At 38.8% G+C, this 16430-nt stretch overlaps 1 protein-coding gene across 2 annotated transcripts in view; it reads left to right on the top strand.

Annotated features, from left to right (window-relative positions):
* KLHL3 (kelch like family member 3) overlaps nucleotides 1–16430 on the top strand; it is a 280088-nt gene that overhangs the window by 7338 nt on the left and 256320 nt on the right. The window contains exons 1-3 of one of the 2 annotated variants that reach the window (XM_061423601.1): nucleotides 27–248; nucleotides 2377–2584; nucleotides 3228–3327. In XM_061423601.1, the coding sequence (XP_061279585.1) occupies nucleotides 2425–2584; nucleotides 3228–3327 (260 nt within the window). In that variant the 5' untranslated portion in view covers nucleotides 27–248; nucleotides 2377–2424. Of the gene's footprint in view, nucleotides 1–26; nucleotides 249–2376; nucleotides 2585–3227; nucleotides 3328–16430 lie in introns of those variants that run through there. The other variant, XM_061423600.1, reaches the window with a different exon arrangement.

Here is a 16430-nt window from a genome sequence, read left to right as displayed (position 1 = left end):
GTGACTTTTGAGAACCCTCTGATTTCTCCACTTTTCCTTCTGAAAAATAGAATTAGTCACCAAAGTTCAGATAGAAACAGAGAGAGTCTTCCTCTTGGCTCAGGGCTGAATTTGAGCAGGGTGATCCTGGGGAGTAATTACCTGGAGAAACAAAGAGTCTTGCTGTGGAGACTGCAGTCCCAGCCTCATTTTCTGCAATGCACTTGAAGTCTCCAGAATCTTCAGGAAATGCTTCTGTGATAATTAAGGTGCACACTTCCTCTGGAAAGGGGAGAGATTCAACTTGAGCCGAGTATTTAGGTGCCCCAAATTAACAAACAGTGTGGGAGGATATCAGGGAGAGTAGGTATTGGGAATAAGTAGTGTATTCCTGAGATTAAAAAAATAATCCCTCTGATTAGATTTTTATCTTTGAGTGGGCTCATGAAGATAAATCCTAACAGTGCAACCTGAAGTAACCCCAGCGTGGTCCCTAACACCTACTTCTTAGACATATCTGTTTTCTCTACTAGACTATCAGCTTCTTAAAAGCAGGGATTACACTTTACCTCTTGAATTCTAGATTTCTGTAACTTTAGTGCTTAGCATAAAGGTCCTATAAGGATGATTTTCTGAACTGACCTAAATGTTGTTATTGCCATGGTAACTAGGCTTGATGGTAGGATAGTGATGGCCACTGTGTGGTGGCCATCGCATGTACTTCTTGGACAGCCAACAATTTAGATGTTTGATGTCAGGACACCTTCTTTCTGCCTCTGTGTGTTGCTCACGAGACACATGGAATAAGAGGACATCAAATGGAATTAGAGGAAGAATTCATGCCCTGTGAGGTCAGGGATTCCTCAGTGCCACGAATGGAACCTGGCCATTGCCTGTATCTAGTAAATGTTGAATGAATGAATAAATGAGCAAATATACTGATAAATCCCAGTATTCTTGCTTCTTCCATTGTAGAAGAGTTGGCATAAGGTAGCCTCAAAACTGTTTCTGAAGGCAAAAGTAGTTTAGGAGACAAAGTCTTCTGATGCTTATTTGGTTTAATTATTTATTATCAAGATGTTGAAAAATTGTGCTTACCAGGAATAGATGATAAACAAGTTTCTGAAAGAAAAAACAAGAGAATAGAAAATTTAAATGATGGCAGTTTAGTTGAGAGAAGGTGCCATGTGTATGCAAGAAATAACTTGAAACAAGTACAACATTGACTGAAATCTTGCATCACAGACCGTAAATTGTGTAGAAACTCAGAAAAGGTATGGAATGAATACTTGGCAGGATGCTAGAGCTGGAAAAACCGTATTTCAGTCCTGTTCTACAACTAGCTTGCTCTGTGACTTTGTGAAAATTACTTCTCTGGGCCTTAATTATTCATCTTTAATGTGAGATAGGAACAGCTGTATCTCTTCTCTGAATGTAAACTGTTGCTGAAACATTAATCCTGAGGTGGCCTTTTTCTCCCAAGAAAATCCTTTTCTTTTACTCTCTCTAATTAAAGTTGAATATTACAGAAATACTGTAGTATTACTGCAGAAAAATACACAAAAGATTAATAATAGTTTTCTCTGGGTGGTAAGAATGTAACTTTACGTTTCTTCTAGATTTTATATATTTTTTATATTTATTGTAATAAATTTTATTACTTTCAAAAAATGCAATAAATGTGACTTTTAAAAGAAATACCATGTGGCATAATAGAGGTGTTTCTTCCTAAATGTGATGTGCAAATGTTCAGTTGTTTTGAATTAATATTTAAGAGAGTATATTTTCTTCACTTAGTGTAAGAAATATCTTTGGCTTGAAACTTGACTATAGCACTTACTAGCCTTGTGACCTTTGGCAAGGTGTTTAGCATTTCTAATTTCAGTTTTCTTGCTTATAAAATGGAGATGATAACACATACCTCAAAATACTGATGTGAGGATTAAATTAGAAATTGTTTATAAACTCAGTGTTTAGCATGTCGGACATGACTGGAGTGACTTAGCATGTATGCACAGGAAACTTAAACTGTAAAGTTTTAGAAAGCTATGCATCAGTTTTCATTTGTGTTACTCTTTAAAAAGTATGTTTATTCTCACATTTATTTTCTTGTTTGTATGCCAAGAACTCATTGGGAAAATAATTAAGATTAATCTGTGAAAACAGACTAGTCTTTTTTACAGCTATTAAAACTATTATTTCATCAGAACAAAGCAGCTGTCTTTTCTTTTTTGGTTGTTTATGTTGAGGAATTATTTGTATTTAAGTAATTGTTTAGCAGTAGCAATCTCTGAACCTGTAACAAATCAGTTATTAAACGTTAAAACATGAATTAGATTTCAAGGTAAATTGGAATAAAAAGTAAATTATAAAGCTTATCACTGTACTTTTTCTCAGAATTCGGAAGTCATCTGAGTCGGCTATCTGCTCTTTCTCTCTGTACCAATGAACTTGAACTGCGGCTGTGGCCTGGACTCGGCATTCAAACACGACAAACTGACCTCTGGTTGTAGAGATATCTTGAAGATGCTGAAGAACAAACACAGAATTCACAGAATGGAAGAAATTGTTTCACCATATACTGTGATTTGGGGTGTCAGTTGCAGTAAGTGTGCATGATTTTCATCATGATTATTGACAACTGATTATACCTTAATCAAAATAAGGAGCTTGCTGGGTATCTTTTGTGCTTCATAGTCAGCTGTAAGTCTTTATCTCAGTTTCATGGAGTTGTGTTTAATGAGAAAGCTTTTATTCTTTTCCCCCAAGAACCACTTTTCAAAATAGAAAACCGATTAGTTGAGAGGTCTTCACTTTTTTGTGTTATTTTTTTATTTAGTACCTATGAAGGTACAGATTTAATCTTTATTACTGGTTGAGCAGCATGGGAAGTATTGTAATTTGTTAATGATTCTGAATCATGACTTAGAGGAATTGGGCCAAAATCACAACTTTTCCACTAGAGGGTTGAAGCTCATCATAGGAACTTGGAAGACTTTAACCTTTGTGGAACTCCTGTTCTTTTTCTGTGAAATAGGGGTAGCAAAATGCTCAGCATACTTGAGGTTTTGAGGCTCATTTCAGAGATATAATCTGAAAACTTTCTTTAAAGAATGAAGAGTTATATTGATATATAAAAAGTATTTATTAACAACAGCTAGTACAGTCTCACAATTCATACATGAACAAGTGGCGTTTGTGGTAAGTTTACTCCTTAAGTCCTAATCTCCCTCCTCTCCTGTTCTCAGCTCCAGGGTCCTCTGGAATCTGGAATCACATTTCAGGTTATAACTTGGCCCTCAGACCAAAGAGAGAGGACCTGAGGTCCTTCTGCCTGGTGAGACCTAGGTAAGACATAATGATCACCAGCCCAGCCCTTGAGCCTGATGTCCAGGGCTGCATATTATAAGAAGGAATGCAGCAGGAGAGAAGACTTGTGCCTAATAGCATCTGCTGAAAGTGGGCTTCCAGAATTGATAGCACTGCTCCTTATTCATAACGACATTGTTTCCTGTGTCTCCCATCCTGTATCTGGGTAAGTTCCAGCTGTACTTCTCATACCTTAGGCCAGCAGTGGCAATAGTTCCAGTTCTGTTAGGTTTGAAAACTGGGAGACAGCCTGCAGAAGATAGCAAGCTTAGCTTGGTTTGACTTAGCTGATTGAATCCTGCTGTTTCCAGTGAATGATAGAGGAGGCATCTAAATCCTGATCTCTGACTGTGACCCAAGCCAGAAATAGATATGGTTTTGCTTGTTGACTTCTTCAGAAGGGCATCTTTTGGCCAGTTAAGAGAATGTGATGAATTGAACCTTGAGGTCAGGCAGAGCATTGTCTGCTTGGAGAGAACCATCTAAGAACTGCCTTCCAGAGCTGGAGGATTGACATAGAGCAAAAGTCTAAAGAGCATAGGATGAACCATGAATTGCCCTGTGACACTGAACAATAATTTCATGTTTTCTGGGACTCAGTTTTCTCATATATAAAGAATTGTAATCCCTGAGGTCCTTTCTAGTTTTCTCTTTTCTTCTTCTTATACCTTTGACAAACCCTACAATTTGTCTATAAAATCTAAACTCCATTATGCACTGTGCATAGATTACCTTGGTAAACACAGGGGCTACAGCACAAGTGGATCCCAACAGGCTGCTGCAGGGACTCTGCATCTGGTTAAGAAACAGAAGAGACACTGTCATCCATGTTGTCAAGGCTCTGAAACCTTAGTTGAATGGTGACCATGGGCTAGCTGTTACCACCCACACTATAAATTTACTTTATGAAAGGGGTGATATTCCTAAATTAAATGTCAGTTTGGATATCTGCTCCAATGCCACCCCTTTTTCCTCTCTCCTCCAGCATTCCATTAGTTGAGATGGTAAAATACAACACTAGGTGATTACATTTGAGAAATGAGTATTGGTGATTATTTAGAGACTGCACATTAAAGGTTTAAATAACTTCTAAATTTTACTCACTAGATTTTTTCCTTCCTCCTTACAGTTGTTCTTGTATCTTTTAGGTTTTTGAAAAACATCCCCCTCTCCTTTTTTAATTACAAGGGAATTCATTCCTTGGATAGTTGGAATATTCTATTATGGGACTGAGCTCCTAGAAACCAACTGTCCCTTATGGTCTGGCACACAGACAAATGGCCAACCCACAGAACTACCATGGAGTTATTTCTGAGACCCATAGATTTCTCTTGTTCCTTCTGAGGTCATGCAGCTGGAAGCTTTTCCTGTGTATACTTTTCAAGAAATTGCATTGATTCCTTCCTCTCTGGGACTGTGTCTCCATTACTGAAAGCCCTCAGAAAGCTTTTAAAGTTGAACCTACCCTCTGGGGCTCAATACACAGTGGTTGAACTAAGGTAGAATAACTTGATCTGGTGTTAGAGGCTTCATTAACGGGGGGACTGATGGTCAGAGACACTCTAGTGGTTTTCTTCTTTATCCTGTAGGGGAAACAAAACCGAACACAATCCAGTTAAAGAAAGATTAGAGCTGGCTTTGATACAAATGCCTCACTGAATACATGAGTATATACTAAATTTATGACATTTTTACCTTGAATTCTTATTTTTCTTTTGGTTTGCATAATAATTCAAGTGTTTTCTCTTTGAGCAAGTATTAGTAGATTATGGCTCCTAGTCGTTTTGGTTTAGATTTCCTTTGTCTTTTCCTCCAGCCCATAATCAGTGGGCTCTTACTGAACACTTAAATTGCAGAAGAAAAAACTTCCAAAGCAAATAATCAGATTGCACTTTGGAAAGTTGATAAATAGATTGGTATATTTTTTTAAAAGTAGAATTCCCCCTATAGTCATACATGACAAATGCACATTCACATTTTGTACTTACTCTGACATTTCTGTCACATATGCCAAGCATAATCCCAGAGAAAAAACGTTTTCTCACTTCTCTGGGTACTTACCTATAAGAAAGGGAAAAAAGAAATTCTATCTAAATCTGCTGGGAATTTAATGAAATGTAGTTCAAGTATATTATATTCATACTAGGACCAGCAAATTAATTACAAATAGCAGATCTATCCAAAACATCTGAATTCTTGACTAAGGATGGAACTATTTTAATATCTGCAGTGTAAAAATTCCAGATGTTTGCCTTTATGAAGTTATGATGCCTGTACCCAGAAGAACTGCTGACTTATTTCCCAAAAATGTCATTTCAGAGGGCATATATTTGTATCTCTGAATTTGCATTTTGGTTTGAAGTCCTCAGCATATTTGTTATGATAAAAAATCCATTGAACCTAATTATACTTAAAAGCTTTCGCACAGCAAAGAAAATGGTTGATGAAACAAAAAGACAACCTACTAAATGGGAGAAAATGTTTGCAAATGATATGACTGATGAGGGGTTAATATTCAAAATATATAAGAAGCTCATACAGCTCATCAATAAAACAACTCGATTAAAAAATTAGCAGAAGACCTGAATAGATATTTTTCCAAAGAGGAAACACAGGCACATGAAAAGATGCTCAATGTTGCTAATCATCAGGCAATGCAAATCAAAACCACAATGAGGTATCATTTCATACCTATCAGGATGGCTATCAGCAAAAGAACCCAAATAACAAATGTTGGCAAGGATGTGGAGAAAAGGGAATCTTTATACCTTGTTGGCAGGGTATACTATGGAAAATAGTATGGAGATTCCTCAAAAAACTAAAAACAGAACTACCATATGACTTAGGAATATCCACTGCTGGGTAGGTATTTGGAAAAAACAAAAACACTAATTTGAAAAGATACATGCACCCCATTGTTCTCAGCAGCATTATTTACAGTTGCCAAGATATGTAAGCAATCAAAGTGTCCATCAATGGATGAATGGATAATGATATATATACATGGAATGAAAGTGAACGTGAAAGTGAAGTTGCTCAGTCGTGTCCGACTCTTTGCGACCCCACAGACTGACTGTAGCCTACCAGGCTCCTCCGTCCATGGGATTTTCCAGGCAAGAATACTGGAGTGGGTTGCCATTTCCTGGAACACTCAGCCAAAAAAGGAATGAAATTTTGCCATTTGCAACAACACGGATGGACTTGGAGGGTATTGTGCTAAGTGAATAAAGTTCAGACAGAGAAAGACAAATACTGTATGGTGTCACTTATATGTGGAATTTATTACAGAAAACTAGAAGGCGATGGCACCCCACTCCAGTACTCTTGCCTGGAGAATCCCAAGGACGGAGGAGCCTGGTAGGCTGCAGTCCATGGGGTCGCTAAGAGTCAGACACGACTGAGCGACTTCACTTTCACTTTTCACTTTCATGCATTGGAGAAGGAAATGGCAACCCACTCCAGTGTTCTTGCCTGGAGAATCCCAGGGATGGAGGAGCCTGGTAGGCTGCAGTCCATGGGGTTGCTAAGGGTCAGACACAACTGAGCAACTTTACTTTCACTTTCATGCATTGGAGAAGGAAATGGCAACCCACTCCAGTGTTCTTGCCTGGAGAATCCCAGGGACGGGGGAGCCTGGTGGGCTGCCGTCTATGGGTTCGCACAGAGTCGGACACGACTGATGCGACTTAGCAGCAGCAGCAGCAGTGAATATAACAAAAAGGAGGCAGACTCACAAATATAGAGACCAAACTAGTGATTGCCAGTGAGGAGAGGGAAGGGGGAAGGGGCAATATAATAATAGGGAATTAAGAGATACAAGCTATTATGTATAAAATAAACTATAAGGCTATATAGTACAATACAAAGAATGTAGTCAATGTTTACAATAACTATTAATAGAGTATAAGCTTTAAAAATTGTGAGTCACTATATTGCACACCTGTAGTAGTTTAGTCGCTAAGTTGTATCCAGCTCTTGTGACCCCATAGACTGTAGCCTTCTAGGCTCCTCTGTCCATGGGATTCTCCAGGCAAGAATACTGGAGTGGGTTGCCATGTAACTTATATAATATTCTACATCACTTGTAACTCAATTGAAAACAAAACCCTTTGAAACACATTGCTGTGTTTACTATAAGGAAGGGATGTAAATGATCATATTATCTCTGTGAAGACTTAGTAGAGAAATACATCTCAGTTCTTAGAATCAGGAATAATTGGGCTTCTCCTGTGCAACTGGTTTAGTTTTTCCTCATAGATACTGTGGATCTTAATATTGGTTATATTTCCCTCTGCATTAGCTACCTGAAAGTCTAATGCTCACTTCATGAAAGCCAGTAATTCAATAGCAACTAGAGTCAGAATCTTCTAAATCTGTAACCTGATGCTTTTGTTTTTATTCATTTTATCTATGCTGACAGAATGTGGTCCACTGGAGAAGGGAATGGCAAACCACTTCAGTATTCTTGCCTTGAGAACCCCATGAACAGTATGAAAAGGCAAAATGATAGGATACTGAAAGAGGAACTCCCCAGGTCAGTAGGTGCCCAATATGCTACTGGAGATCAGTGGAGAAATAACTCCAGAGATGCTAAAGCTGAAACTCCTGTACTTTGGCCACCTCATGCGAAGAGTTGACTCGTTGGAAAAGACTCTGATGCTGGGAGGGATTGGGGGCAGGAGGAGAAGGGGACGACAGAGGATGAGATGGCTGGATGGCATCACTGACTTGATGGACATGAGTTTGAGTGAACTCCGGGAGTTGTTGATGGACAGGGAGGCCTGGCGTGCTGCGATTCATGGGGTCACAAAGAGTCGGACACGACTGAGCGACTGAACTGAATTGAACTGAATGCTGATTATTTACCCACACCAGCATAGATCGCATGACCCCAACAAGAATCTTTATTTCTTGATAGAAGAGGTACATTGGAAGATGTAGAGTAGCTTGAATAACAAAATATTGTAATTTCCAAAAAGCCATTGGTTTCTGGAAATGGGGTGAAATTGTAATTATTCCAAAAATCCAGGCTATATAGTCACTTTACACTACAATTCTTTAAGGGACATAAAATAGACTTTAAAAATCTTTTGCAGAAGTATTTGATACCATCATTAGGACTAGATTTATCTAATCTCCTTTTAAAAATCATTATTTATTTATTTATTTTTGGCCATGCTGAGTCTTTGTTGCTGCACTGGCTTTTCTCTAGTTGCAGAGAGCAGGGGCTACTCTCTGATTGAGGTGTGTGGGCTTATCATTGTGGTGGCTTCTCTTGTTGGGCTCTAGAGTGCGTGGGCTTCAAAAGTTGTGGCTTAGTCATTGTGGCTCCCAGGCTCTAGAACACAGGCTCAATAGTTGAGGCACACAGGCTTAGTTTCTCTCTGACATGCAGGATCTTCCCAGACCAGGGATTGAACCCATGTCTCCTGCATTGGCAGTCAGATTCTTTACCACTGAGCCACCAGTGAAGCCCGTAATCTCCTTCTGATCTCACGATATAATACTGTAATAGTTGGTGTCTTTTTTTAGTCTTAAAACCCCCTTTATCATCTTAAGGTTTTATAATCATTTTAGAGTTAATTTACTTAAAACTTTTGATGATATAAAAGATTTGCTCTTTCATGTTTTATTTCCTATGGTGGATAATGGCTTCAGAGTATGCATTTTATTATTATTTAAAATTTACATATATATTATGTCTATTCCTTTCTATTTATATATAATAAATTCCTTTCTATTTATTTATATTATAAATTTGTAAACTTAAAATAAATCTGCAAACTGGAACTACTTTTTAACTGAGTTAGTTGTTTTTTAATTTTCAAGGAACAGATAGAATTTTTCTTTGGTTGTTCAGAAGATAGCTATGATTCTATGAGTGTATAAGGGCTGAAGGGATTGCAAACACACACAGATTACCTTTATGTCCAAAACTGGGCACAAAAAGAGTCTCTAAATAGGGTAGAATCAAGTAGTGTTAACTGTATTTATTTGATTTGGATCATTTTTCTAATGAATGAAAGCTTCACAAACACTCAAACTTTTGAATTAGCCAAGACCCCAGGAGCAATACAGAAGAGTTTAGAGTTAGCTGGCACAATAAAAGTATATGAAACGCTCAATACTGCAAAAGATACACGGTAATATAGGTGCTGTCTTAGTAATTTATTTAACTTACATGCAGAGTACATCATATAAAATCTCAGGCTGGATGAATCACAAGCTGGAATCAAGCTTACCAGGAGAAATGTCATCAACCTCAGATATGTAGATGATACTATGCTAAAGGCAGAAGAGGAAGTAAAGAGCCTCTTGATGAGGGTAAAAGAGGAGAGTGAAAAAGCTGGCTTGAAACTCAGAATTCAAAAAACTAAGATCATGACATCCAGTCCCATCACTTCATGGCAAATAGAAGAAAAGTGGAAGCTGTGACAGATTTTATTTTCTCAGGCTCTAGAATCACTGTGGACTATGACTGCAGCCATGAAATTAAAAGATGCTTGCTCCTTGGAAGGAAAGCTATGACAAACCTAGACAGTGTATTAAAAAGCAGAGACATCATTTTGCTGACAAAGGTCCATATAATCAAAGCTATGGTTTTTCTATCCATAGTCATGTATGAATGTGGGAGGTAGACCATAAAGAAGGCTGAGAGCTGAAAAATTGATGCTTTTGAATTGTGGTGCTGGGGAAGACTTTTGTCTTGGACTCAAGATAATCAAACCAGTCAATCCTAAGGGAAATTAACCTTGAATATTCACTGGAAGGACTGTTGCTGAAGCTGCCTGATTGAAAGAGCCATCTCATTGGAAAAGACCCTGATGCTGGGAAAGATTGAAGGCAAAAGAAGGGGGTGGCAGAGGTTGAGATGGTTAGATAGCATCACTATCTCACTGGGCATGAATTTGTGTAAACTCTGGGAGATAGTGGAGGAGGGAGGAGCCTGCTGTGCTACAGTCCATGGTATTGCAAAGAGTTGGGCATGACTTAGCAACTGAACAACAGCAACAACATCTTAGTAATACCACAAGACATCAAAAACACTAATATCAGAAGACATTTAATAATGCCATTGACATCACAAGACAGCATGTAATCACCCCACAGGCTGCTAGTAATAAGTGCTATGATTTCAAAGGAGACAGGAGCTTGACTGGTATAATCAAGAACCCCTTATTGTAAAATTCAGACTTAAATTGAAGAAAGTAGTTTCCCTACTGGACCATTCCCCACTGGACCATTCAGGTATGACTTAAATCAAATCCCTTATGATTTTACAGTGGAAGTGAGAAATAAATTCAAGGGATTAGATCTGATAGACAGAGTGCCTGATGAACTATGGACAGAGGTATGTGACATTGTACAGGAGACAGGGATCAAGACCGTCCTGAAGAAAAAGAAATGCAAAAAAGCAAAATGGTTGTCTGAATAGGCCTTAGAAATAGCTGTGAAAAGAAGAGAAGCTAAAGGCAAAGGAGAAAAGGAAAGATATACCTATTTGAATGCAGAGTTCCAAAGAATAGCAGGAGATAAAAAGCCTTCCTCAGTGATCAATGCAAAGAAATAGAGGAAAGCAATAGAATGGGAAAGACTAGAGATCTCTTCAAGAAAATTAAAGATACCAAGGGAACAATTCATGCAAAGATGGGCTCAATAAAGGACAGAAATGGTATGGATATAACAGAAGCAGAAGATATAAAGAAGACGTGGCAAGAATACACAGAAGAACTATACAAAGAAGATCTTCATGATCCAGATAATCACAGTTGTGTGTGATCACTCACCTAGAGCCAGACATCCTGGAATGTGAAGTCAAGTGGGCCTTAGGAAGCATCACTACAAGCAAAGCTAGTGGAGGTGATGGAATTCCAGTTGAGCTCTTTCAAATCTTAAAAGATGATGCTGTGAAAGTGCTGCACTCAATATGCCAGCAAATATGGCAAACTCAGCAGTGGCCACAAGACTGGAAAAGGTCAGTTTTCATTCCAATCCCAAAGAAAGGCAATGCCAAAGAATGCTCAAACTACCGCACAATTGCATTCATCTCACACGCTAGTAAAGTAATGCTCAAAATTCTCCAAGCCAGGCTTCAACAGAACATGAACCATGAACTTCCAGATATTCAAGCTGGATTTAGAAAAGCCAGAGGAACAAGAGATCAAATTTCCAACATCTGTTGGATCATTGAAAAAGCAAGAGCAATCCAGTAAAACATCTACTTCTGCTTTACTGACTATGCCAAAGCCTTTGACTGTGTGCATCACAACAAACTGTGGAGATTCTTTAAGAGATGGGAATACCAGACCACCTGACCTGCCTCTTGAGAAACCTGTATGCAGGTTAGGAAGCAACAGTTAGAAATGGACATGGAACAAAAAACTGGTTCCAAATCAGGAAAGGAGTACGTCAAGGCTGTATACTGTCACCCTGCTTTTTTAACTTATATGCAGAGTACATCATGAGAAACGCTGGGTGGGAAGAAGCACAAGGTGGAATCATGATGGCCGGGAGAAATATCAATAACCTCAGATATACAGATGACACCACCCTTATGGCAGAAAGTGAAGAGGAACTAAAGAGCCTCTTGATGAAAGTGAAAGAGAGATCAGAGATCAGTCGATCAGTCGTGTCTGACTCTTTGCGACCCCATGAATCGCAGCATGCCAGGCCTCCCTGTCCATCACCAACTCCCGGAGTCCACCCAAACCCATGTCCATCGAGTAGATGATGCCATCCAACCATCTCATCCTCTGAGGTCCCCTTCTCCTCCTGCTCTCTATCTTTCCCACCATCAGGGTTTTTTCCAGTGAGTCAGCTCTTAGCATCAGGTGGCCAAAGTATTGGAGTTTCAGCTTCAAAATCAGTCCTTTCAATGAATACCCAGGACTGATCTCCTTTAGGATGGACTGGTTGGATCTCCTTCCAGTCCAAGAGACTCTCAAGAGTCTTTTCCAACACCACAGTTCAAAAGCATCAATTCTTATGCTTTCAGCTTTCTTTATAGTCCAACTCTAACATTCATACATGACCACGAGAAAAACCATAACCTTGACTAGATGGACCTTTGTTTGCAAAGTAATGTCTCTGCTTTTTAATATGCTGTCTAGGTTGGTCATAACTTTCCTTCCAAGGAGTAAGTGTCTTTTAATTTCATGGCTGCAGTCACCATTTGCAGTGGTTTTGGAGCCCAGAAAAATAAAGTCAGCCTGTTTCCCCATCTATCTGCCATGAAGTGATGGGACCGGATGCCATGATTTTATTTTTCTGAATGTTGAGCTTTAAGCCAACTTTTTCACTCTCCTCTTTCACTTTCATCAAGAGGCTCTTTAGTTCTTCTTCACTTTCTGCCATAACGGTGGTGTCATCTGCATATCTGAGGTTATTAATATTTCTCCTGGCAATCTTGATTCTAGCTTGTGCTTCCTCCGGTCCAGCATTTCTCATGATGTACTCTGCATATAAATTAAAAAAGCAGGGTGACAGTATACAGCCTTGACATACTCCTTTTCCTATTTGGAACCAGTCTGTTGTTCCATGTCCATTTCTAACTGTTGCTTCCTGACCTGCATACAGGTTTCTCAAGAGGCAGGTCGGGTGGTCTGGTATTCCCATCTCTTGAAGAATTTCCACAGTTTATTGTGATCCACACAGTCAAAGGCTTTGGCATAGTCAATAAAGCAGAAATAGATGTTTTTCTGGAACTCTCTTGCTTTTTCGATGATCCAGCAGATGTTGGCAATTTGGTCTCTGCTTCCTCTGCTTTTTCTAAAACCAGCTTGAACATCTGGAAGTTCACGGTTCACGTATTGCTGAAAAGATATGAGCATCTGGATGCAGAGTTCCAAAGAATAGCAAGAAGAGATAAGAAAGCCTTCCTCAGTGACCAGTGCAAAGAAATAGAGGAAAACAACAGAATGGGAAAGACTAGAGATCTCTTCAAGAAAATTAGAGATACCAAGGGAACATTTCATGCAAAAATGGGCTCGATAAAGGACGGAAATGGTATGGACCTCACAGAAGCAGAAGATACTAAGAAGAGGTGGCAAGAATACACAGAAGAACTGTACAAAAAAGATCTTCATGACCCAGATAATCACGATGGTGTGATCACTCACCTAGGGCCAGACATCCTGGAATGTGAAGTCAAGTGGGCCTTAGAAAGCATCACTACAAACAAAGCTAGTGGAGGTGATGGAATTCCAGTTGAGCTTTTTCAAATCCTGAAAGATGATGCTGTGAAAGTGCTGCACTCAATATGCCAGCAAATTTGGAAAACTCAGCAGTGGCCTGTCTCCTGTACACTGTCACAAACCTCCATCCATAGTTCATCAGGCACTCTGTCTGTCAGATCTAATCCTATTTCTCTAAATCTATTTCTCACTTCCACTGCATAGTCATAAAGGATTTGATTTAGGTCATACCTGAATGGTCTAGTGGTTTTCTCCACTTTCTTCAATTTCAGTCTGAATTTGGCAATAAGGAGTTCATGATCCGAGGCACAGTCAGCTCCTGGTCTTGTTTTTGCTGACTGTATAGAGCTTCTCCATCTTTGGCTGCAAAGAATATAATCAGTCTGATTTTGGTGTCGACCATCTGGTGATGTCCATGTGTTGGACATCATCATTATTGTGATGGTGATTGCTATAGGTAGATCCAGGGAGATCCACCTGGATCTATAGGTAGATCCACCTTTCCTCAGAGGGTTTGAATCTAGTTGTCTTTGCTTTTTCTTCTCTTGCGAACTTACAATCCTTATATTAATAGTGCACTTCTGGTTTTTTTTGGCCATGCCATATGACTTTAAGGATCTCAGTTCCAAACCAGAGATTAAACTGGGGCCACAGCAGTGAAAACCTAGAATCCTAGCCACAAGAGAACTCCTATAATACACTTTTGTTTCCAATTCTTTACTGTTGTGTACTTTCACCGTATATCAGGTTCCTTAAGATCAAGTGTCTTTCCGTGTGTCTCCCATCCCCAAAGTATTTAGTCCAGTGTTGAAGACATAATAGGCACGGAGCCGATTGATTTTATAGATTATTTCATGAGCAGATGCTGTTAACAGTTGTCCTAGGAGGTGTGTGTTAGTTTGTGTTATTTCCCTCAATACCACTCCACAAATAAAAGCAGTTGATATAGAAAGATTCCTCCTCTTCCAGAAAAGGGAAACCTCTGGACTGTTGGTGGGAATATAAATTGGTATAGCCACTATGGAGAGCAGTATGGAGATTCCCTAGAAAACTAAAAATAGAGCTACCATATCCAACAATCCCACTCCTGGGCATATATCCGGAAAAAACCATAATTTGAAAGGATACATGCACCCCTGTGTTCATAGCAGCACCATTCACAATAGCTAGGACATGGAAGCAACCTAAATGTCCATTGATGAAGGAATAGATAAAAAATATGTGGTACATATGCACAATAGAATACTACTCAGTCATAAAATAGAATGAACTAATGCCATTTGTGAGACATAGATGGGCCCTAGAGATTTTCATATTGAGTGAAGTAAGTCAGAGAAAAACAAATATCATATCATATCACTTATATGGGGAGTCTAAAAAAGTGATACAAATGAACCTATTTACATAACAGAATTGAATCACAGACTTTGATAAACCTTATGGTTACCAAGGGGAAAAGGGGAGGAAGGAATACATTGGGAGGCTGGGATCGACATATACGTACTATTATATATAAAATAGATAACTAATAAGAACTTATTGTGTAGCATATGGAATTATATTAAATACTCTGCAATGACCTATATGGAAATAGAATCTAAAAAGAGTGGATATGTGTTTGCATATAACTGACTCACTTTGATGTACAGCAGAAACTAGTACAACATTATAAATCAACTATATTCCAATTTAAAAAAATGGAATATAGCCATCTTAGGTGAAGTTAACCAATCACAGAATTGCAGACTAAGACACGGGAAATCTTGTCTAACATCTTCAGAGAACAAAACTCTAAGGGTCCTAGAGGTTATGTATTTGCTGAAGGTCATGCAATCTGTTGGTGGAAGAGTCAGGATTAGAATCCAAATTTCATGTTTTCTAATGCAATCCATATAGGCCTGTAGCAAATGAACTCTATATTACTGTATAAATGTAAAACTGCAGATATTAGTCTGAGTAGTTGAGACGGCAGTGATTTTTTAATTTTTTTTTATCAGAATAGAGCATTTTTGTGGTTCAGAATTCAATGGGTAATGGAAATCATCTTTTTAATTTGTGTGTTAGCTTCTCAAAGATCTGTTTTGTTTACTCTTGTATCCCTAGTACCTACAATAGTGCCGGGCACATAGGAGATACTCAGTAAATATTTGTTGAATGAATACGTTTGTTAGCAATCTTGGCTGAGACATCAGTTGAGAATGTTTGTGACTTCTGGAGATTCTAACCTTTAAGTATCAGACCCTGAAAAGAAACCCTAGAAACAGCAGGGAAACTATGGCTGTGGCAGGAAGATAAAAATGAAATGCTTCCCCTCATGGGAAGAGAAGAATTAAGAGAAAGTGTAAGAAACATTTGGAACTTCTTGGAAGAAACATACCTTATAAATAAAAGGTCATTTGGTTCAAGAGGCTAGAATTTCGTTTAAGCCTCTTGGCATATTTTGAAGGAGAAGCTAGAAAACATCAGCAAAATAGTTTTGGTGGTGAATGAAATTCAAGTTTTTGCCCACCTTCAAATTGTCCTATGCTCCCTGGCTAATGAGAAAAAGAGAGGAAATCCAATTCTTATAAAGGGAACCTGCCCCCCCCCCCCCCCGCGGCCCCTGCAACATCTCAGATGCTTCTTGTTCTAAGCATGAACAATGAAACTTCATGCACAAGGCACTAGACAGCCTGTGCTGTCATTTCATCAGGGGCATGAAGAGGCCAGGCAGGATTTCCCATCTTCTGTCCGTGATCTTCCAGCTAACAAAAGGAGACAGTGATAACTAAGAGCCGTGAGATGTCCTGAATCTTACTTTGGGATATGCTACTGGTTAGCGTGAATTAAACCATCTGTGTCTGAAGATGATATAGAAATGGATAAAAATATAGAGACACCAGATAGTGT

Source organism: Bos javanicus, chromosome 7 (genome assembly GCF_032452875.1).
Source record: "Bos javanicus breed banteng chromosome 7, ARS-OSU_banteng_1.0, whole genome shotgun sequence".
Classification (NCBI taxonomy): Eukaryota; Metazoa; Chordata; class Mammalia; order Artiodactyla; family Bovidae; genus Bos; species Bos javanicus.
The sequence above is the reverse complement of the archived record's forward strand: the minus strand, read 5'-3'. Positions and strand labels throughout refer to the sequence as shown.